The 22,363-nt window shown below is 46.0% G+C and overlaps 1 protein-coding gene across 1 annotated transcript in view; it reads right to left on the bottom strand.

Annotated features, from left to right (window-relative positions):
• Mei1 (meiotic double-stranded break formation protein 1) overlaps positions 1 to 22,363 on the bottom strand; it is a 67,843-nt gene that overhangs the window by 8,936 nt on the left and 36,544 nt on the right. Inside the window, exons 18-26 of the mRNA XM_027404110.2 lie at positions 21,284 to 21,452; positions 20,832 to 20,979; positions 15,766 to 16,041; positions 11,804 to 11,973; positions 9,796 to 9,893; positions 6,144 to 6,254; positions 5,710 to 5,870; positions 3,438 to 3,519; positions 3,103 to 3,278 (exon numbers count right to left, since the gene is read on the bottom strand). Of these exons, the coding sequence (XP_027259911.1) occupies positions 3,103 to 3,278; positions 3,438 to 3,519; positions 5,710 to 5,870; positions 6,144 to 6,254; positions 9,796 to 9,893; positions 11,804 to 11,973; positions 15,766 to 16,041; positions 20,832 to 20,979; positions 21,284 to 21,452 (1,391 nt within the window). The remainder of the gene's footprint in view (positions 1 to 3,102; positions 3,279 to 3,437; positions 3,520 to 5,709; positions 5,871 to 6,143; positions 6,255 to 9,795; positions 9,894 to 11,803; positions 11,974 to 15,765; positions 16,042 to 20,831; positions 20,980 to 21,283; positions 21,453 to 22,363) is intronic.

Here is a 22,363-nt window from a genome sequence, read left to right as displayed (position 1 = left end):
TGTGTGCCACCACCACCAGGCGATCTGCCTGCTTTCTACCTCTTGAGTGCTGGGACTCAGGCATGTGACACCATGCCCAGCCCTTGATTTCTGGAAGAAGGAAACACAAAATTGAACCACTTAGTCCCTGCCCTCTGAGGATTTTGGTCTGATGGGAAAGACTGATGTAAAAAGGGGAGAGATGAGGGCTGTGACATGGCAGGTTCATGAGTCCCTAAGAACCTAAAGCCTTGTGTACAGATATGCCACAGGACAGGATCTAGCAACCACTGCCTAGTACATGGAAAATTCCTGGAGTGTCAAATGCCCTTCACAGGCCCTCATGCAGAGTTTACAGGTTTAGTATGAGATGGCTGGATAAACAATAATCTCTAAGAATCCTCTGGGCTATAAAATACAAACACCTCTGGGGGAAACATCTGTTCTGTTTGGCCAGAATCCATTCTCCCTTGAAAACAATTTTACTTTGGAGAAGCATCCTTCTCTCATGCTCAGTTCATGCAGGCTGTACAGAGTTGAACATATGTTCCAGCTTCCAGCAGGCACTAACCCAGGCCAAGCTAGCATGGTGACTATAACCCACTCCAGACTAAGGAGACTCAATTTCAGGAACTTCAAGGAAAGAGTTTCGTTCCATTAAGGCTATCAACCTGGAGCTGCTGCTTCTGCAGCAATGAGAAGCACAGAGCTGCGCTGTGGGAGAGGTGCTCTAGCCTGAGATCCTGTGTTTGAAGGCAGTACTACTCCAGACTTCTCAGTCAGTGAACTCTGGCTTTGCTTGTCATTGCTGGGTATTTTGTTTAGATAGGGTCTCAGACAGCCCAGGTTAACCTTGAATTCTCTATATTCTAAGGACAGCTATGATAGTTAACCTTGGCTTCAGTTTCACTGAGTCTGGGCACACCTGTGAAGGATTTTCCTGATTAGGCTAACTGAGGTGGAGGACCGTCCATAGCGGCCCAGCTGTAAGCATGTCAGAGGGGATGGCTGCTGCTTTGTGCCTGCTCTCTGTGTCTCACGGGTCAGTCCTTCTACCCTGTTCACAAGTCTATCTGCCCTCTTGCTGCTGCCACCACCATCCTTCACTGGCATCAGAACCCAGTTCCTCCAGCATTCCAACATGGACTGAAGACCAGTAGCTCTTTGGAAACCCTCTAGATGTTCAGCACCAGAATGGGCCTATGGATGTATCCAGCCTCGTGGGCTAAGTAGCTACTGATTCTCAACCTCTCCAGTGTAGAGACAGCCACAGTTGGAACTGAAGGGACCAGCTCCCCATTTTGGCAGCCATAACAGCTGAACACGTGCTTGCCCTGACCTTGCCTTGGTCACTAGGAAGTCAGATGTCTGTCTCGTGGCAAGGGACCAATCAGAAGTTAGGTGGTGGTGCTATGCTTTACGACTCTGGGTGTGCTTTACGGACAAGTACACAGCAATGACGCACAGAGCATAGCAACCACCCTGAGAGATCCTATGGGCCATAACAACCAGTTGACCAATCAACACAGGACAAACCCTCCAAGCCTAGAGGCACACCAATCCTGAGCCTGTGTGTACCCATAGAGACTCCCCTTATGTTGCCCTATAAGGTCTCTATGCAGACGCTTCTAGCTGTCTTTCCTAGCCATCCGCCATGGTGGGTGGATGAAAGACCCCAGCTAACATGGGTTTAGCTCGTTAAACAACAATAAAGCCTTGTGCTGTTTGCATCAAGCTTTCGACTCCGAGTGGTGATTGGGGTGGCCTCGGTCCTGGGCTGAGATCCTGGAGGCCTGAGCTTCCGGGGGTCTTACAGAATCAGAACTGTATTGTGGAATACTAATTTAAGATGTGTTACATTCATTTACACTGTGGAATATTTGTTTAATGATGCAAAGATGTGTTGCATTCTTTTATGTGGCATTTGTTTTACTCTGTGAGGCTGTGTTACTGTTACTTTGCTTGCTTATAACACCTGATTGGTCTAACAAAGAGCTGAATGGCCAATGGCTAGACAGGAGAGGGTTAAGCAGTGCTGCCAGGCAGAGAGAATAGATAGGAAATCTAGGGAAGAGCAAGGAGTGAAAAAAGGAGAAGAGGACATCAGGGCCAGCCACCCAGCCACATAGCCAGCCACAGAGTAAGTAGGAAAGAATGATATATAGAATAAAGGCAAAAAGCTAGTTAAAGAGAAACAGGAAAATTTAAGTTAGGAAAGCTGGCTAGAAACAAGTCAAGCTAGGGCCGGGCATTCATAAGAAAGAATAAGTCTCGGTGTATTTATTTGGGAGCTGGGTGACAGGCCACCAAAGAGGTAAAAGAGAAAAATGTCAAAAACCAATTACAAAACTGTATTTTGTATGCCAATTATCAATTATGATATTTGGGATACAGGCCTCAAACTCTATCCCAGGAGCTTGTCTTTCAGATGCCAGCTAATTACCCATGGATGGCTTGGCCTCTGTGGAGAATGTCTCCTAGTTTGCATAACAACAGACCTAGGCCCTGGGTGCGTTCTGAGCACTTGTTTAGGTGCCTAGGGAATGTTTAGGTGTGCTGCTAGGGTTAAAAGAATTTTTGGATATCAGCTTTATACATGATAGTAGATGTCTTCTGCTGTAACCCCCACTGTGGGAAAGCTATTTAAGAGGATGCTTGAGTAAACTGTGCACTCCAGACTCCAGCATGGACTGACAGCCCTCCTGAAATGACAAGTTGTGTCTTGTCTTTATCACCGTTGGATAGCTAGGAGTTTCCCGGTCCAGCACTCCCCAGTTCAGGGATGGACCCGGGGCCATTCGGTTGGCCCCGATCTCAGCCCCCAGAGGCATCAGTCAGGAATAGATAGCCTCTCTAGTGTGGGACTGATACAAGCTGGGCCAGGCAGCCAATCTAATAGACTCCTTTTGCTACCTATTCAGTCTTATCTGTTCTGTTCCTCTAGACATCTGTAATACCATGATCATGAACTCCTGATATTCCTCCCTCCACCTCCCAAACACTGGGATTTCACCTATGTGACACATGGCTGCTCTGATGGAAACACTAGTCTCCTGAGAGGAAGCCATCTTTTCCTGCTGTCATGAGAACTGGAGTTCCCACCCCACTCAGCCAGAGCCTTACCTGCACCAGGAGGTTCTGAAGCCCAATAAGCAGGGATAGCACTTGCGATGTTCCCAATGGAGCTAGGACAGTATCCTCAGGAGTTGGCGGTGGTTGACCCCCTGAGGGCACCAAAGCCACCAAGGCAGACGAAAATCTTTGCTGCAGGGCTGTCCGCAGGAATCGTAGGATGGCAGCTGGAAAGAGGAGACTACTGACACCCTGTTCCTCTTCATCCCCTATCTTCCACCCAGGAGGGGAAATGGTGCTGATAAAGAATTATGGTCCGGATGGGTGGTCCTATCTAAGAATCCAAGGAAAGGTATTTTTCTCCTGCTGGGAAGTCCACACCATACCTGACAGCAGTGCAGACTTTTTCTTTGGAAAGCTGAGAGCCTTTAATAGTTGGTTCAGTTCTACAGATAATGTCTGATGGACCTGGCAGAGAAGGGGTGGGAGTGTTAAGTGCAATCGGTGTTCTAGAGGCGCGGGTAGAAAGTGGCCTGCCCTCCTCCTGTTGCACCTGTTACATCAAGACTTGAGGCAACATAGCCCTCTGAGCCGTACTATCCTGACGTCAGGAGTGTGAGGAGGACAATCAAGTCTGAACCTAGAGAACTCATTCTTCTCTGAAGTCCTCCCAAACATCGATAGCCTCCAGGAAGCCTTCTTCAGCCTAATCTGCAGTTTGGTCTCTGGCTCTACTCACCTAACTCAGAAGACCTAGAGTTGGACACACCAAATCAAAACCTTAGCTCTAGCCAAATGTGGTGGCACATGCCTACTGTCTCCTTGAGAGGGGAGGATTGTGAGTTCAAGGCCAGCCTGAATTATAGTGAATCCCTATATAAACATAATAGGTAAGGCACAGCATCTCTCTCAACCTGCCTTGCTTTCTTCATCTATGAAAAACAGTACTTCCTGCTTTCACTGCCTCCAGAGTTCTTTGGGAGACTGGTTACTGTAAGTAAACATAAGCCTAATGTCCAAATTGAGGAGCTAGACAGAGCGGCCCATCTATTCTGCTCTCCACCAGAACACAAGCTGTCAGAGGGCAGCAACTACTACTCTGCTTGGCTCAGAGACTAGCACAAAGAAATTTGCTGGTTGTTGGTGGCGCACGCCTTTAACCCCAGCACTCGGGAGGCAGAGGCAGGCAGATCTCTGTGAGTTCGAGGCCAGCCTGGTCTCCAGAGTGAGTGCCAGGATAGGCTCCAAAGCTACACAGAGAAACCCTGTCTCAAAAAAAAAAAATTCCTTAAACATCCTAGACTGAATTAAGGCAGTGGAGCTGGGTGGAAGCAGGTGGTCAGCTAGGCACATGCTGATGGCCAGGCACAGTCAGGAGGGATGAAGGAGGGACAGGCTTCTTCTACCCAGGCATGTCACCACAGAAGTGTGAGTGGCCCAAACTCCTCACAGAGAAAAACAGGGAAGGTTTCTGTTCTGAATCAATCATGGCACAATCACAGTGACACACACCTATAAAATCACATCTAGGAGATAGAGGCAGGAGGACGACGAGTTAAAGGCCAGAATCAGCTACATAACAAATCTGAGGCCAGTCTGGGCCACATGATACCCTATCTCAATAAAAGAGAGAGAGACAGAGAGACAGACATGGTTATACATGCCTTTAATCCCACCATTCCAGTGGTGGCAGCAGGCAGATCTCTGTGAGGTGGAGATCAACCTAATCTACGGAGGAATCCTGTCTCAATAAATAAATAGTAAACAAAAAATGGCCCTAGGCAATACCATACAGTGTCTGCCATAGCACATAACTGCTACAGTTTGTCACTTCCACAGGAGCCAAAACCAATTTCCCTTCTAACAGATGAACTGTGTGGCCATCACTAGCCTGGCAGTGCTGGGGTGCTGGGCAAATACTGTGAAGCTTAGAGATGGTTTCTGTCCATGAGGAGGAGCTTGGGGAAGAGATACTTGAATATGTAGTAGCCCAGAGTGGAGCTCACAAAGGGCATTGGGATGACAAGGTCCTCCAGAAGGTTTTCTATGTAGATGTCCACTGCTCTCGTGTTCCCTGCATCCACCTCCAACAGTGACAACGACAGCTAACTACATGTGGCACTCTGCATCTTGCCACTGGGCACCACAAGGTCCCAGCTGGCTCCCGCCTTCTTGTCTAACCCAATCTATCTGTTCACTCCCTCATTCTAGCCACACATATCAGCTCATCACTAAAGACATACCCATGTCCTAAATTTGTGCATTTTAATGCCCTTGTTCATACTGTACTCTCTGCCTGGGAGCACCTTCCCCACTGCCTTTGCCAAGTACAGTCTTCCTTCAAGGCTTTCCTTAGAAAACACATTCCTTAAGGGTAGCACAAATGCTATAAGCATTTTTATTTCTCTGTACCCAGAATACAGCCTGACATGTAGGTGATCCATTCGTGTTAAAAAGAACACTTTAAACCAAGTTGTCAATAACCCCAACCCCTTCGATTCCCACTTTGTATGTAAAAACTCTGAAACTCAGCACAGTTGAGTATTTTGCCAAGGTCACACAGCTAATATGCCACAGAACTGGGGACAGAACTCAGGATTTTACCACTTCTTTAAGTGCTATCTCAAGTCTCAAAGGTGGGGCACTAGAGACACTAACCTGCAAATTGCCATTGTGCTGCTGGGCAGAGAAGGAGGCAGCGAGCAGCCAGGCAGAGCAGAGCAGTGGAGTCCTGGGAGAGCCTGCTTCTGTCCAGGTGAGGGCCAGCATCTTCTCCAGAAGCTCAACCAAAGCTGTGCTGCTCAGCAGTACAGCAGCAGCTGCAGGGAGAAGAGGGGAGAGGCAGCATCTAGTTTAATACCTCTATGGTGTTCAGTGCCTGACAGGGCCTCAAGCATATAAAAACAAACAAACGGCTCATTGGGGGATCGAAGGAGCCTTGCACATTGAAGAATCACGAACTATCAAAATCAAAGAGTCTCATCATTGTCGACCACACACAAACACCTAGATATTTTTTAAGAAGAAAAACCCAAGGGCACCAAGGACCCCTGACACTGGCCTCTTCAGTGACTCTACCTGGGCCCCTGTACCTCTTTTCTGGCTACTGGGTGTAGTCCGATGAAGACTCCAGTACAAGAAGTTGAAGGAAGGCTGCAGGATATCTACATCTGCAGGGCTACACTTCCCACACAGCTTGCTCACTGCAAGAAACCAGAATCCACAGGTAGCCTATGGCACAGAACTCATGGTTTAAGTACTCTTACACTTCACACAGACGCTGGCCAACAACTGGCTAGTTTCAGATGCCAGTCTCGGGGGAGAACACAAACATTATGTTATAGCCAGTAGAAAAAAGAATGATGACAACCTTGAAGGTAAGTTTACTCACACCCTCCATCTGTATAAGCCAAATAAGCCAGCCACAACCAACTGGCAATCTGAAACACAGTTATGCGTTCACTTGTCAAGGGAATAGTCCCACTGTGTGTGCCTGCTACCTTAGCAATGATCCTCATTCCCTAAAACCATCCAGCCACTTAATCATCTCTGTTGCATTCCAAGGAGATTCTGTTATTCTGTATGGACAATTCCCTACATTTGCTATCCTCCTGCCTCTACCTCTTTCTTCTTCCTTCCACCTTCCCTCTCTGGTTTTGAAGAGAAGGGCTTCATGTATGCTGGACTAGCCACAAATTCACACTGCTGACAATGGTGATCCTCCGACTTCTGCCTTCCAAGTGCTGGGATTATGGGTGCGTACCACCACTCCAAGCTTTCTTTTTTAAAAAACAGAATCTTGCTGTATAGTCCTGGCTGATCTTGAATTTATAGTCTTCCTGCCTCGACCTCTAGAATTCTACGGTTACAGGCAGAACCCTTATATCTGGTGGGTTCTATTTCTTATATCATTGCTTTCTGGCTAACTTGACTCCTATTCAATCACCGAAATTCAGGTTGGGGTTTCTAGTGTTGTAGCTTTCCATGAACTTTCTATGCTGGAGCAGGACTACTCTTCCACTTTCTCCTCCCCCTTCTTCTGCTGAGACAGGGTCTCTCTATGTAGCCATGGTTGTCCTGGAACTCCCTATGTAGACAATGCTGGTCTCAAACTCACAGAGATCCTCTTGCCTCTGCCTTCTAAGGACTGGGATTAAAAGAATGCATCACCACACCTGGCTAGGCTTTTCAGTGATACTGCTACCTTTGAGTCACCCATATTCTTTTATGGGGTGGGTTCAAGGGAGACAGGGCTTCTCTGTGCATAGTCCTGGCTGTGTGGATTTGTAGATCAGACTGGCCTCAAAATCACAGAGATCTGCCTGCCTCTGCCTCCCAAGTGCTGGGATTAAAGGCGTGCGCCACCACTGCCTGTCTTAATTCCACTAACCTCTCATTGGCTGAGCTGGGATTGAATCCTCTTTGGTCTATCAGTGCCCCATCTGAGCCAAACAGACATTTCCTTACATCTCCCCAGGAAGAGGAATGCAACATTACAAACATTATACAACCAAAGATGACTCAGAGTGGAGCAATTGCATGGCCTCTGATAAAGTGGTTAAGATACGCAATTAGGGCTGGAGAGATGGCTCAGAGGTTACGAGCACTGACTATTCTTCCAGAAGTCCTGAGTTCAATTCCCAGCAACTACATGGTGGCTCACAACCATCTGTTATGAGATCTGGTGCCCTCTTCTGGTGTGCAGATATACATGGAAGCCGAATGTTGTATACATAATAAATAAATAAAATCTTTTTTAAAAAGATAGGCAATTAAGCTTAAGCCATGTGAGGGTGGAGCATCCATGGAGAAATCCCAGGGTAGCCATTTTTCTCCATGTGGGATAGCATGCTTCCTTGATAAATGTGGTCCACAATATATGTGAGTACAAGGATGTCCCCCAAAATGCGTGACAAACCAAACAATATTGCAACCCCTGAAAACACATACGGATCCATATTATAATGAGCTGTGGTGTAATAAACAAAATTTTAAAGAGAATTATTGCTGAGACGGCTCAGTGTGTATAAGCACCTGTCACAAGGACTGAAAACTTGAGTTCACTCCCTAGTACCTACAAGAAGACATAAGGAGGGAACAGGCACCACAGAGCTAACCTCTGACTCCCACACACATGCCTGTGGTCACATACAAATCATACACCCTGAATAATAATGTCGGCTTTGTGACTTCTGCCATGAGTGATAAGACGCACAATTGAGGCTGCCTAGAGGGAGCATGCTCATTTGAGGAAGAAATAACAATGTGAAAAGACCATGAAGATGAAATCCTCCATGTTAGCCTCTGATTTGGCAAGAAAAGTGGATGGGAGGATGCGATAGAGCATTGGTTCATAGTTGGGCAGTATGGCACACGCCTTTAACCCCAGCACTTGGAGGGAGGAGTCAGGTGGTCAGGTGGATCTCACTGAGTTCAAGGCCAGCCTGGTCTACATAGTGAGTTCCAGCACAGCTAGGGATGTTACACAGAGAAACACTGTCTCAAAAAAAAAAAAATTGGTTCAGAATGATTTGGCTCAGGCCAGACATGGTAGCATGCATCTGTGATAACCAGTGTTCAAGGGGCTGAGGCAAAAACAATTCCAAGTTTGAAGCCATCATGGGTTATCTACCAAGAGCTTGTCTCTACAATAAAAAACAAAAAATAAAAAAAATATTCAGTTGGCAGATTATCTCTGTCACTGGATGGCTCATCTGCATTCCTGAACAGAGCAGTCATGACACCAAAGAGCAGAGCTCCAGAGAACATTTCCCTCTCATCCTAGAAGCACCACTCACCTCTCCATCGTCCCAGTAAGCCTACCTAAGGCCCTTTTCCCTTTTTGACAGCCGTCTCACTCTTGGACTTCTCACTTGGTCCGTTGTCAACTGGGCAAGTAAGTCTTCCCTCAACAGCACCACTACTCCAGAAATACAGTCCTTTCCTCTCTCTGACAGAGGGACTCAAGAATTGTATGTAAATGTCTTCTATATTTCACATGTAGGTTTCAGCCTGTTATTCTTTGTCAGAATAATCAAAATCATTCTGTGTGTGTGTGAGAGAGAGAGAGACAGAGAGAGAGAGAGAGAAAGAGAGAGAGAGAGAGAGAGAGAGTGTGTGTGTGTGTGTGTGTGTGTGTGTGTACATACTTGAGATAGGAGTTAGGATTTAATGTAGTCTAGATAGCCCTGAACTCACTATATAACCAAGGATGACCTTGAGCTCCTGATCCTCCTCCCTCTTAAGTTCTGGGGATCACAATAATAAAAATAAAAAATATTTTTAAAAAGAAAGATGCCAGAGAACTGTGAATTAAATGGCCAGAGATGTGAGTCAACTGTGAGGCAGGGAACACAGCTGGTCAGGAAGCATGACCTGACACAAACTGTATCCAGAAGGCCTTTGTGTGCCAAGCACTACACATCTACCAAAATATGTATTTGTGTCTCAACCCTACAGAGAGATGACCCATTCTTACTGTCCACCCAGCTATCGATAGCTAACATGCAAACGCCTTTCTGACTTAACTAGAGCTGGTGCCTACCACATACTGATTGTTAGTTTGTTATTTGGGGTTTTGGTTTGTTTGTTTGTTTGGTGTCTCCCAAATATTCCTTTACAATGAATAGAGAGAGCCAAAAGACGTCCCCAGGAACAGACTGGCTGTTCACATCTTCCAAACCGAGTGGGCCCTGCCGTACTCAGTCCCAGGCCTGTGGGCACTGTCTCAAGCAGCCAAGGTACCTTGATGAAGCAGTTTCATGGCTGTGCTATCCAATTCTTGCTCCGACTCATTCCTCAGCTGCACCAGGGAAAGGAGGTTCAGCAGCAGTGGCAGGTTCCTGGAGGCTATGGCGAACAGGAATGGGCTGCTCAGAGAGCTGAGCTCAGCCCACACAAAGGTCAAATACCATCCTGCCACAAACAGCCCTAAGTAAGGGCACTTGACTCTCACTTCTCATGAGGGACAGTATTAGTAGCTCATACATTGGATGCCAACTCTAGTTAGCCGTTGGAAATCTATTACTTCACTAAAGTCTATTAAAAAACACATGAAATGGACTTTTATTCCTATTTTGCAAATAACAAAATAAAACTCACAGTGATTTCTAACATGGGCCCCCATAGCTACTGAAAGGCAGGATGCTATGCTCCGGTGTCTGTAAAGCCCCCATGTCCCTATGCTGAAATCCAATGTGAGAGTACTAGGAAGTGGGGCCACCAGAAATTCAAGTCATAAGACACTGCCACCATGAATAGTATTAATGCCCATAAGAGAGGCTCCGAAGAACTAGTCGCTTGTCCCTTATGCCTCAAGAAGATACAAGTTGTCTGAACATAGTGGATTCTCACCAGACATCAGATCTGCTGCTCTGCACTCTGGATTTCCCAAGAACTGTTAGTAATATCCTATTGTTCATGAGTCACCTAGTTTGTGGTGCTTTGTTACAACCACTGAAACAAAGGTAGAAACAGAATGCAAATCCATTTCCCATGCATGACTTTTCCAATAGTGTGTGTGTGTGTGTGTGTGTGCGCGCGCGCACGCGCGCGCGCGTGCACACACACGCACTGGCAGAAGGGTGCAAATGCACATGCATGGAGATCAGACATAACTTCATGGAATTAGCTCTCTCCTTCCACCTTTACATGGGTTCCAGGAATCAAACTCGGCTTGGCAGGCTGTTCAGCTAGTGCTTTACCTGCTGAGCCATTTCACTGGCCCAAACCTAACTGTAACCAGTACTATCATCCAGATACATTTTGTTCTTCCCTAGAAAGGAAGTGCTTGGATCCTCAAAAATGGAGTGTTTTTTTTTTCTTTTTTTTTTTTCTGGACTGGATTTGGGAGCCACAAACCTCTTCCCACTTGCCCTTGATGGCTCAGAAATTTAGTTTTAAAAAAATCAGACTCTTGGGCCAGGTGATAGCCTTAATCCTAACACTCAGCAAGCAGAGACAGTGGATCTCTGTAAGTTTGAGGTCAGCCTAATCTACAAAGTGAGCTGCAAGCCAGCCAAGGCTACACAGGGAGATCCCTCTCCCGCCCCCCCCCTTTTTTTTTAAATCAGATTCTTGAGCCAGGCATGATGGAACATACATCTAATCCCAAAAGGCAGGTGGATCTCTATGAATTTGTGGCCGGCCTGGTCTATATGAGACCTTCTCTCAAAAACCCAAAACAGCCAGGCAAGTGGCACATGCTGCCTTTAATGCCAGCATTCGGGAGGCAGAAGCAGGTGGATCTCTGTGAGTTCAAGATCAGCCTGGTCCACAGAGCAAGTGCCAGAATAGGCTCCAAAGATACACAAAGAAACCCTGTCTCGAAAAACAAAAACAAAAAACAAAACAAAACAAAACAAAAAATCAGATTCTCAAAAAAAAATTCCAGCCTCTTTAAAAATAGCTGAAGACAAATCAACTCCAAGTATGAGCTTCTTCAAACTGGAAAGCCAGCTTTTGTGACTGACTGTTAGCATATCCTCCTGGAGCTCTCCCGGGATTCAACACATCACAGATCCACCCTACTCCCACAGCCCTGCTGGGTCCCCAGCCTCCTCCAGATTTCCACTTTCTTTTTCCCACGGGGAGCTGCCATTTCTGTGACAAACAGCTCCAAACACATGCTGTGCATGGTAGGGACTGGCCTGATTTTTCTTCTGTTGCAAAACCTGATCAGACTCTTCCTTAGAGCACAGGTCCCCAAAACAGAAAGATCCACTCTGCATGTCAACACATGACCAAGGAAAACTGACCTCCTGAGGTGGAAGCTCCATACTCCACCAGCAGGCGCTGCAGGATGAGCAGGAAGTGGCCTCGGATGAGCCCGCCCACTTCAATATCTTCATTCTCCCGAATGAAGGTTCTCAGAACAATAAGTACCTTGCGGGCTGTGTCCACGGGACTGGAATAGACGAGGTCCTGAGAAGAGAAGGAAGCCAGAGCTCAGAGAGTACACAGCCAGGGGCAGGCAGACAATGCAGGAAAGAGGGTCAGGGAATGGGCCGAGGATGATGGTTTCATAAAATCTGAGTGGTCTCACTTAGCACCTAATTTTGTACCCAATGTCCTGGTGGATACGCTGACTCCTCACAAATGCTGGAGAACAGTCCAGTCCTATTACATCAAGAAGCAATCAGACAGGGACATTTGCCTGAGGTCACATAAAACCCGTAAGTGACAGCAAGGACGTGAATGTAGGCCTCTGGACTCAGGGTGCCTCTCTTGTAACTTAAAAGTATGAGGGTCAAGAAGAAGTTGTTTTTAGGACCAAGAACCTGAGAGCCAGAAGACTACAGAGAGGGCAGAGATATCATAGGCCAGGGGAAGAATAGGCCGGGAGAGATTCAGGGCATGGGACAGGGAGAAGTGAGGACCAGGTCAGTCCCCTTCTCTGCCATGGCATCTGCCCATCCCTGCCCCAAGCAGTGAAGGTCTTAGGTTCAGGAAATGGAAACAGACATTTTGTTTTGTTTTCAGAGTTATTTTAATGAGCCTATGCTGAAGGCAAAACAGGCAGAAGGGGCACCAGTAGCTGTCCCTAATAGCTCCTGGCACTGACCAGCTCCAATGTGCCAATGCCTTTGGACACGTGAATGTGTCGGGCCAGTTAGGATGGGGTGCTATGAATCCAAGGTCACACAGACTCTACACAAAGAGAACAGCTCCCAGTACAGAGAAAGATGACTACAGGGCAACTCAGCCAAACAGATCCTGATGTGGTGATCACTGGGTGGACAGGGCAGGATGGGAAAACACAGGGCTTGGCCTCTGGAGAAACAACGACAATATCAGCAGTTAGAACCTAATAACATGGGCTGGAGAGATGGCTCAGCGGTTAAGAACCTAACAACATAGGTGCTGCCCTATTCTTATATCATAGCCAAACATTTGTCTATATATTTTCTTTAGGGAGGGGGGTGTCCAGACAGGGTTTCTCTGTGTAGTCCTGGCTGTCCTGGAACTCACTCTGTAGACCAGGCTGGTCTCGAACTCACAGAGATCCACCTGCCTCTGCCTCCCAAGTGCTGGGATTAAAAAGGTGTGTGCCACCACCACCCAGCTGACTATATATTTGTTCATCTTCCTGATAACTCCTCCAGTTACATGTCACCCCAATTTCCAAATGGAGAAACTAAGGTAGATCAATTAGTTATTTATTAAGAAAGTAGTAGAGAGTCAGACTGCAATCTCAGCAGTCAGGAGGATGGGGCAGGGGAATTCCATGAGTGCAAGTCCAGTCTGTGCTAGGTATTAATTTCCAGGCTATATTAGGCTACAGAATAAGATGACGGCTTAGAAAGAAAAAGAAAATAGTAGAGTTGTAGATTCTACTATAGTATGTGTTAGTGAAGGGGAGGGGTAAAGTGACTTTACCTCTGTCACTTCACAGAGACTCAAAAAACATCTCTGAGAAGACAAAATCACAAATTGGAGGGCTGAGGAAAATCTAGGTAATTTCAGAGATAGATGTGTGGTACAAGCCTAAAACTCTAGCACTCAGGAGACAGAGACAGGAGGGTCTCAAGTTCATCCCACTCCTCTACTTTAAAGGATGTGGGGCTGAAACCTAAAATAGGAATAATTTATTTAGGGTCAAGAGAGTAAAGGTCAAGCCATATACCCTGTTGTCCTTTGCTGGCCCATCCCTATCTCACTGCCAGGGATGGTCCCTGGTCCCTCAGAAACTGTGAATTTTAAAGGTCTAAAAGGAAAGGAAGGGATTATGTGGTCTTTGCCGTCCACACTTTGTCAGCCAAATGTTGCATGCTGGTATGTACCCCATCACATGGGCTAGTGAGAAGGTGTTGGGCGGACCCATGGCCCACTGAATTTTCAACTGTCCAAACTGTCCAGACTCAGAACAGAGCATCTGTGACAGCCTTGTTTTTCACGGCTAAACAATGTATGTGAAAGACCACCCGTTGATAAGAGTGGCAATTACCAGCTTTGTTTGCAGCTGTTAATTACCCATATCAAAACCAGAAATTGGTCCCAGCACATATTTTTAGACTCTTTTCCCTCCTGCAGCTAAAAGCTGGGAAGAAATGGTGGGAATTATATGTGTGAACAGAAAACAAAGTTGTTCCTTGCTGTTCTTTTCACCATTGATATTTCTAGGATCTAATTTAGTAAGATTCAGTAACTGTGATCTCTGGTCCTGGTCATGATCCTCATTACCTTGGGCAATTCTATTAGTATCTCTGACATGAACATTATCTAGCTGAGACTCAAAGCCAAGGATTAGTAAGTGATCATCTGTATGTGGCATACGTTTAATATTCCTCTACATTACCTCCCAGCCCTCCTGCTATCTCCACTTTACCTGAAATGCAGAAAAGCCTCCATTTCCCAGATCTCTAAATGGCATCCTATTGAGCCTCAGGCAAAGGGAAATCAAAGGCTCCTGTGGCCGGCTGCAACCACCTCCAAGAAGAGGTGAGTAGGATGGTACATATCCAGGGGCAAGGCCTGAGCCAGAAGGATAAAATGGGGCACCCCATCCCTTCCTGAGAACAAGGAGTCTAAGGATTTGGTCTTTGGAGATTCACTTTCTCGTTGGCTTGCTTCTCCTAAGCGCTTATTTCCTTTGACACTGGTGGCCCAGGGCAGTTTTCAGCCAAAGTAGGTAGTCTCTACCCTAACAAGACCCAAACTGTGAAAGGAACAGAAAGAAGAGATAACTAGCTGCACCTTCTTCATAATAATTATGGATTTACATTGTTTATTTATCCATGTGTTCCAAGTGCATGCTCTCTACCACTGATTCACACCTCCATGCCAAGGAGCTCCGTGTTAGACAAAACTGTTAAGTAGATGGTTGGCATTATAAGACTGAGCTTGGAGTGGTCAGAAGTGGGGTGTAGACTTGAGTCATCAGCATACAGGTAGAAGGCTACCAGAGCCCTGGATAGGTGAGCCAACCCAGGAGAAATGCACCGAGCAAAGACAGCCTCGGACAGAACTTTGCAGAATACCATCCTTCAAGATCTAGCCAGCGTACAGGGAACTCGCTAAGATTGAGAAGGAGCATCAAGAGAAGGGTGAGGAAAATCAATAGATGACATACCTTAAACCAAGAGTGTGCCACTAAAATGAGAGTAGAGGGCCATCAGTATCAACAGGTCACTTAAGAGGATTACCAACAAGCCTATGGCAATCAGGCAGAGGCACCCTTGTTATTAGGGTGATGCAGTTTAAAGGGGCATCAGGGCCTGAAGCCAAAGGGCAGAGGAATTAATGAGATGGAGGTGAAAAGTTTGAAGCAGACAATTACTTCTAAGCGTTGAGATGTCCCAAGGAAGGACATTAAAACATAAAGAGTGGGAGGCAGGGACTCAGGAGCCCATAGGTAAAGGGGGAAGGTCTTCAGGGCAACTAGAAAATAGCTAACAGGGCTCACTCAAAACAAACAAACAAAAAACAAACAAACAAAAAAACCTCTCTCCTCTCTTCTCCTCCTCCTCCTTCTTCCTTCTCCTTTAAAACCCAGGCTGTTCTTAAACTCACTATATAGTAGAGGGTGTCCTTGAACTTCTGACTCTCCTGCCTCCACATCCCAGTTCTGGGACTACTTATGCATCATCATGCTCGGCTTACGCAAACTGGGATGAAACCATGAGCTTCCCACGTGCCAGGCAAGCACCCTTGTCAACTGAATTCACCTCCCAGAGTCTGCCATCTGTGAACACAAAAACGAATGCGTGCACCCACCAGCAAAATGAGGAGGCTGCTAGGCGTACTTCTGAGCATCTGGAACAGAGCTGCTAAGTTAGCAGGAAAGATGGTATGGCCAGGAGACGAGTCATCATCTAGGCTCTCATAGTTGCACTCTTCCCGAGAAAACCAAAGTTCCAGGACACGATACCCAAACCTACTCATCAACCCTGGGTATAACAGGAAGAACCTGAGCAGGAGTGGGTGGTGGGTGTAGACCAGGTGCAGGTCTGAGATGCCCTCTAGGAACTTTCTGATTGCACTGATGACAGCCTGGAGGGAAAAGAAAGCAACTAAATATACCTTGCAGAGGACCTGGAATCCCAATGGAGTAACCAATGGCTGAGGGAAATGTACTGGTATCTCAGCAACCCAGTACATCTCACTGCTCATGCCAATGGACCTGGAGAGAAAACCCCACAGTGCTTGCCTTTTAACAGCAGTTCTCAACCAGGAGTGATTTGCTCCCTGTGTGATATTTGGTAAGGTCTGAAGACATTTCTGATTCCCACAGGGGAAGTGCTACTGACATCTACTGGGGAGAATACAGGAATGCTGCTAAATACCCTATAATCCCAGCAAAGATCCTCACAGGGGACACACACACACACACACACACACACACACACACACACACACACACACACACACACACACACACACACACACAAATGACAGTGCAAGATAAAAGCAGTGCTGAGACTGAGGAGCCCAGCCCTATCATGGCATCTCAATGTAACATATCAATATTTCTGTCTGTCTCCTACCCTAGACTAAAAGTGCATCTAGGAGAGGGCCTGGCTCAGAAGGGAAAAAGCAGATTTGTCATTTACTATTCACTAGGAACCCACTCCTTTCCCATAGAAAATTGATCAACATTCAAATTCCTTAGGTAATCTTGACAATAAAGATTAACAAAAAGATTGGACTTGATTGGGAAACACTCAGGAGATAGTAAGGCACACCCTGGTGTGTCTGTGAGGGCATTTTTATAAACACTAACTGTGTGGGGAGGTGGGGGAGACCTACCCTGAATGTGAGTGTCACCATCCTAGAGGGTGGGGGCTTAAATGGAATAAAATGGAGAAACGGGGAAAATCCACTATTAATTTGTGGTTTAGCTGGATGTGATGGCACATGTTTCTAATCCCAGCAGAGGCAGTCTGAGTTCTAGACCAACCTGGTCTACGTAGTGAACTCAAAGACAGCTAGGGCTATTCAGGGAGACCCTGGTGTAGAGGCATCTTGTTCTGCCAATAGGGTGTTGGCTTTGGTGTTTGGACATGACCCCTTATAAGGAAGAGGAGGGGCTCACTTGGGCTCTCTTGGGTTGTAGTCTCAGCATCCTGGATTGCAGACCCTGAGCCTTCGGGGGGCAAAAGACCCGGGTAGTTATTTACCATCACTATGTGAATGCTCCCCAAATAAATACGTCATTCTTTATTCTTACTGGGAAGGTAGGACTCCCGGGCATTCTCCAGTAAGATAAAGCCACATGAAGATAGACAGATTAATAGTTATGGGTTAATAATTAAGAAAGAGCTAGCCAGTAAGAAGCCTAAGCCAATGGCCAATCAATTTTAAATAGATATTAAATCTCAGAGTGGTTATTTCATGGTGGCTATAGGGAACTCAGACTAGATGGAGAAAATCTCTCAGTACCCTGCCTCAAAGTGAATAAAAGGAAGGAAGGACGGAAGGAAGGAAGGAAGGAAGGAAGGAAGGAAGGAAGGAAGGAAGGAAGGAAGATTATGGCGGAGGTAACACAGCTTGTTTCAAAAAAGGGGGTGGGGAATGAGTTCTGCAGATGCCTCAGTGGTCACAAACACTTACTGGTCTCACATAGGATCTGAGTTTAATTTCCAGAACCCAGGCAGACAGCGAATAACCACCTGTAACTCTAGCTCCAGGAAATCCAACACCTTTCTCTGCTCTCCATGGGCATCTACACACATAAATAAAACTACATCCTTTTTTGTTTTGGTTTTTCCTGACAGAGTTTCTTTGTGTAACTGTCCTGGCTGTTCTGGAACTTGCTTTGTAGACCAGGCTGGCCTCAAACTCACAGAGATCTACCTGCCTCTGCCTCCTAAGTGCTGGGAATAAAGTGTACACCACCACTGTCCGACCAATTATTTTTAAAAAGTAGAGGGAGAGCTCAATTTGCTTGCTTAGCCTGTATGGGGCCCTGGGTTCTATCCCCAGAACTGTATAAACCAGGTGTAGTAACAAATGCCTGTGACCCAAGCTTTCAGGAGGTAGAAACAGGAGGATCAGAAGATCAAGGACATTATTGTTTAAATAATGAGTTCAAGGCCAACCACAGGAGCTGCTGATTCAAAAAAAAACCAAAAGAGTCAAGATCATAGACTACTTTTTGTTGTTGTTTAGGAAAAAAAAAGATGAGAGACAGATAGCAAGTAAATGTGATATGTAGTTCTGCACTATATCTTAGATTGGAAAAATGGCTATAAAGAACATTATTAGTTTAAGTAGTAAAATTTGGTGGCTACAGTTGTAGTTCAGTGGTAGATTGCTTGTATAGCATGTCAAAAAGGCAGCAGGTTCAATTCCTAGCACTTAAAAAAAAAAAGAGCAAAATTAGACTACTGACTTAAGGACTGAGTAGAGTAGTATCTCTAGATTTTGTTTGTTTGAGACAGAGCCTCACCCAGATTGGCCCAGAACTTACTATGTAGTCTAAGTTGGCCAAAATCATCCTGCTCTAGATTCTCAAACACTGTGACTGCAGACATAAGCCACCACAACCAACCTAGAAGGCTCATACTTTTGGGAAATATATATTGAAGCATTAAAAGAAAAAAGAACAAATCAAAAAGTTGTCTGAGAATTATTTTCAAATGGTTCAGAAAGATAAGATTGGGGGAGAGTGAATTAAAATCATTATTTTAAAAAAAGGGATGAATCACCAGGTGTGGTGGTGAATGCATTTAGACCCCAGCACTCCAGAAGCACGGGCAGGTGGATTTCTGTGAGTTCAAAGCCAGCCTGGTCTACAGAGCAAGTTTCAGGACAGTCATGATACACAGAGAAACCCTGTTTTGAAAAAACTAAAAATAAAATAAAGTTAGGTTGGGGTGATAGGCATGATGGTGCACTAAGAAAACTAAGGCAGGGGGATTATTTCAAGTTTGAGGGCAGCCAGAGTTATAGCATGAGACCCTGTCTTAACTCCTCCTAAACCAGGTTGTAGTTGTATATTACCACTTACATATTTACGTAAAAGTTAAGCTAAGCTAAGTCTTAGCTTAACTTTTACATAAATAGTAGAGTCTTGCCTGCCATGTACAAGACTGTAGGGTTTTTAAGTGTTATATAACATTATGGATCCATGCCTAGAAGGGAAGGGAAAGCCCAGAGTCCCATTCACTTCCTTCTTGGCTCTCACACCAGCAGCAGATGTATGTGAAGACCCTACAACCTAGTCTTGCTACACCATCAATTGAGAAGCCACTGGGACTATTCCCCTCATGCCTTTCTTCTCTGTCTCTGGAAATTACAGAAGCCCAGAATCATCCCCACTGGGCTCAAGACACACCCTTTCCTGTTCTCCTGTCGTGTCTTCCTCAGCTCCCCAAATTCTGCACTGGGCCCTCTGAAAACCAGTTACTGAAAAATTCTGTATTTTCAGACTTCTCTGAACACTTCCTCTCCTCTGCCCCCATGACTCTCTTCCAAGACTAAAAGCTTGGCCTTTGGTCTCTTGAGTGAAATGCTTTCTGCCCCACCTCCGTACCTCCAGAACCCCAACTTCTAAGTTCTGTGATTTCTTTCATTTGCCTCAGCTATTCCTAGCTGTGGGCCTATCCACTCAGGACTGAAAACCTGAGTTCAATCCCGGAGTTCCACACAGTGAAAGGAGAGAAGGTTCAACTCCTGCAAATCGTCCTCCGACCTCCACACAGCTTCTGTAGCATGTGTGCCTCAAGCTTCTGTTCAGACTACATGTATGATGATACAGACATGCACACAGGCAAAACACCAACACACATAAAAAAAGATGTAGCAGGAGTGAAAGTATAAGAAACTCTTTTCTGAAAACTGCTAGTTAAAGAGAAAGAATACAGGCTAAGCAAGCCAATTGAGCTCTCCATCATTAAAGTAGGTGAGAAGTTAAAAAAAAAATCCAATAGCCAGGTATGGCAGAACATTTAATTCTAGTTACTTGGAAAACTGAGGCAGGACAATTCCAAGTTTGAAACCAGCCTGTGAAATTTAGTGAAACCCTGTCTCAAAATAAAATAAGAAAAAAAAAAGTCTGGGGATAGATGAGTAGGCTGAGTAGTTGAACATAGCATGTGGGAGTTCAATCTTAGGTTCAGTCTCCAGAACTGCCACCTACACACACACACACACACACACACACACACACACACTCACACACACACACACACACACACACACTCACACACACACACACTCACACACACACACACACTCACACACACACACACACACACACACACACTCACACACAGAGAGAGAGAGAGACAGAGACAGAGACAGAGACAGACACAGAGAGACACACAGAGAGAGAGACAGACACACAGAGAGACAGAGAGATAGAGAGAGAGACAGAGATCCACAATCAGTCCAACTAACAATGACCACTCAGTTTGATGAATTATCATCACAACTCTCACATTACGGAGGTGACACCAAGGACAGAACCTGTGTACCCTACAGAAAGTTATTTTCAGGCTTTTTTTTTGGGGGGTGGGATTATTTGAGGCAGGTTACCAGTAACCCAGGCTGGCCTCTATTGTTCTCTACACCTCACCAGCATTACAGGTGTGATCCCATGTCACTTCTCTCTCCATTTTCTTACCTATAAAACGGAAATAACAATCTCCACCACCAGGGCTGTTGAGAGAACAGCTAATTTATTGGCTCACTGTGTACCAGCATTGTCCTCCTCTCTTGTCCCACGGCACCTCAACTCAGCCTCTCTCTGTCAAACCTGTCTACACATATCATCACGTTCTCCCAAAGAACATTAGTGCAAAGAGGCACAGGAGAGCCCCAGGCATTCTGGTGCCTACCTCACCCAGTGCACTGTCCTTCTCCTGGCACATTGCCAGCAGATAGATGGAGGCTTTGCAGACCACTGGTGGAGGGCACTCGCCCTGGTCCTGCAGAGACAATAGGAAGCTCTGCACAGCCACAAATAATTCTGCCTCAGGGACAAACCTGTTGACCAAGAAGAGCTTGAGTGAGAAAGGCAGAGATGCCAGGCCAGTGGAGCCTTCTACCCTGCTGGCGCCCTCCTCCCTCAATTCAGGGTCCTTCCCCAGAATGCTCACAGCCTGATAATACCATGCACAAACAATGTGTTGTATATCCTTTCAAAACACTGTCACACATGTACAACACAAATGCACTCAAACGCGTGTGCATAGATGAACATGTATACATACACACATTCATTCCACGGAACTGGGCTACAGATAAAAGCCCCAGGTCTCACCACCAGCCACCGTCTCAGAGAATTGACCTGTCATCGTGGATGTGAGCCAGGTAGAAGAGGATCAGGATGCAGTACTGTCTCTGGCGGGCAGCTGCCTCCACATACTGGCGATCTGACAGGAAGGCAAGACTCTCCCGGGTCCTGCTGCTTATCTGGGGCAGTCCGTGCTGCAGGAACTCAGACACTGCAGAGAGTTCTGGGAGGGAGCAGGTAGGCGAAGGCCACAAAGAGAACACAGGAGAGCAGGTGAGAACCATTGCACCTAGATGCTACACAGGGCACCAAAGGGTAGTACCAAGGGAACTAGAGGTTCCTTTTCCTTTATGCAGCTCTCTGTCAGAAGAGACTAAACTTAACATATGGAAGGACACAGGCAGTATTCATTCATTCATTCATTCATTCCTCTGATACATGTTCACTGAGTGGCTACTCTAGATCAGACTGTGAAACCTCCTGGAGTCCCTGAAGGAAGAGATCGATTAAGACAGACAATTGCAGGACAAGTGGTCAGTGCCATGATTCAGTGTGGAAAGAGTAAATCAGGTCACCTATGGTGGAGAGGACAACCTTAAAGGGCAGAGAACTATAGAGGATAAGCAGAAAACAGTCAGGGAATGGAGAGAAAAAAGCCCATGGGACAGGAAGCAAGGATTTTGGAGACCCAGAGCCATGGGGGACACATTTCTGTTCAGTATGAAGAGGTGTGGGGCGTCAGGGACTATAGGGCCGGGTGGATAATTCACAGCTTGACTACTAAAGATGACATATGCTGCTTAAAGAACTTGAATATTAGCAGAGCGAATCAGTACTTTAGCAGGGTGTGACGGCACATGCAGTTCCTGCCATACACTGGCAAAGCATCAGGATGGCACTTAGGAGGCTGAAGTAGCAGGGTAGACAGTTCAAGGGCAGCCTGGGCTACACAGTGACAGCCTGTCTCAAAAAAAAAAAAAAAAAACAAGAAAGAAAAAAATCAAAACAAAAGAGCAGAAGTTATTTGTATTTTCTACTGGGAGCAGAGATCCCAGTAGATCTCTGGGTTTCTCATGGAACCTATTTTACGAAGAAGGATAGTGGAGGAGTAGAAAAACAGAAGGGACCTCAGAG

The sequence above is a fragment of the Cricetulus griseus genome, chromosome 2, assembly GCF_003668045.3.
Source record: "Cricetulus griseus strain 17A/GY chromosome 2, alternate assembly CriGri-PICRH-1.0, whole genome shotgun sequence".
Classification (NCBI taxonomy): Eukaryota; Metazoa; Chordata; class Mammalia; order Rodentia; family Cricetidae; genus Cricetulus; species Cricetulus griseus.
The sequence above is the reverse complement of the archived record's forward strand: the minus strand, read 5'-3'. Positions and strand labels throughout refer to the sequence as shown.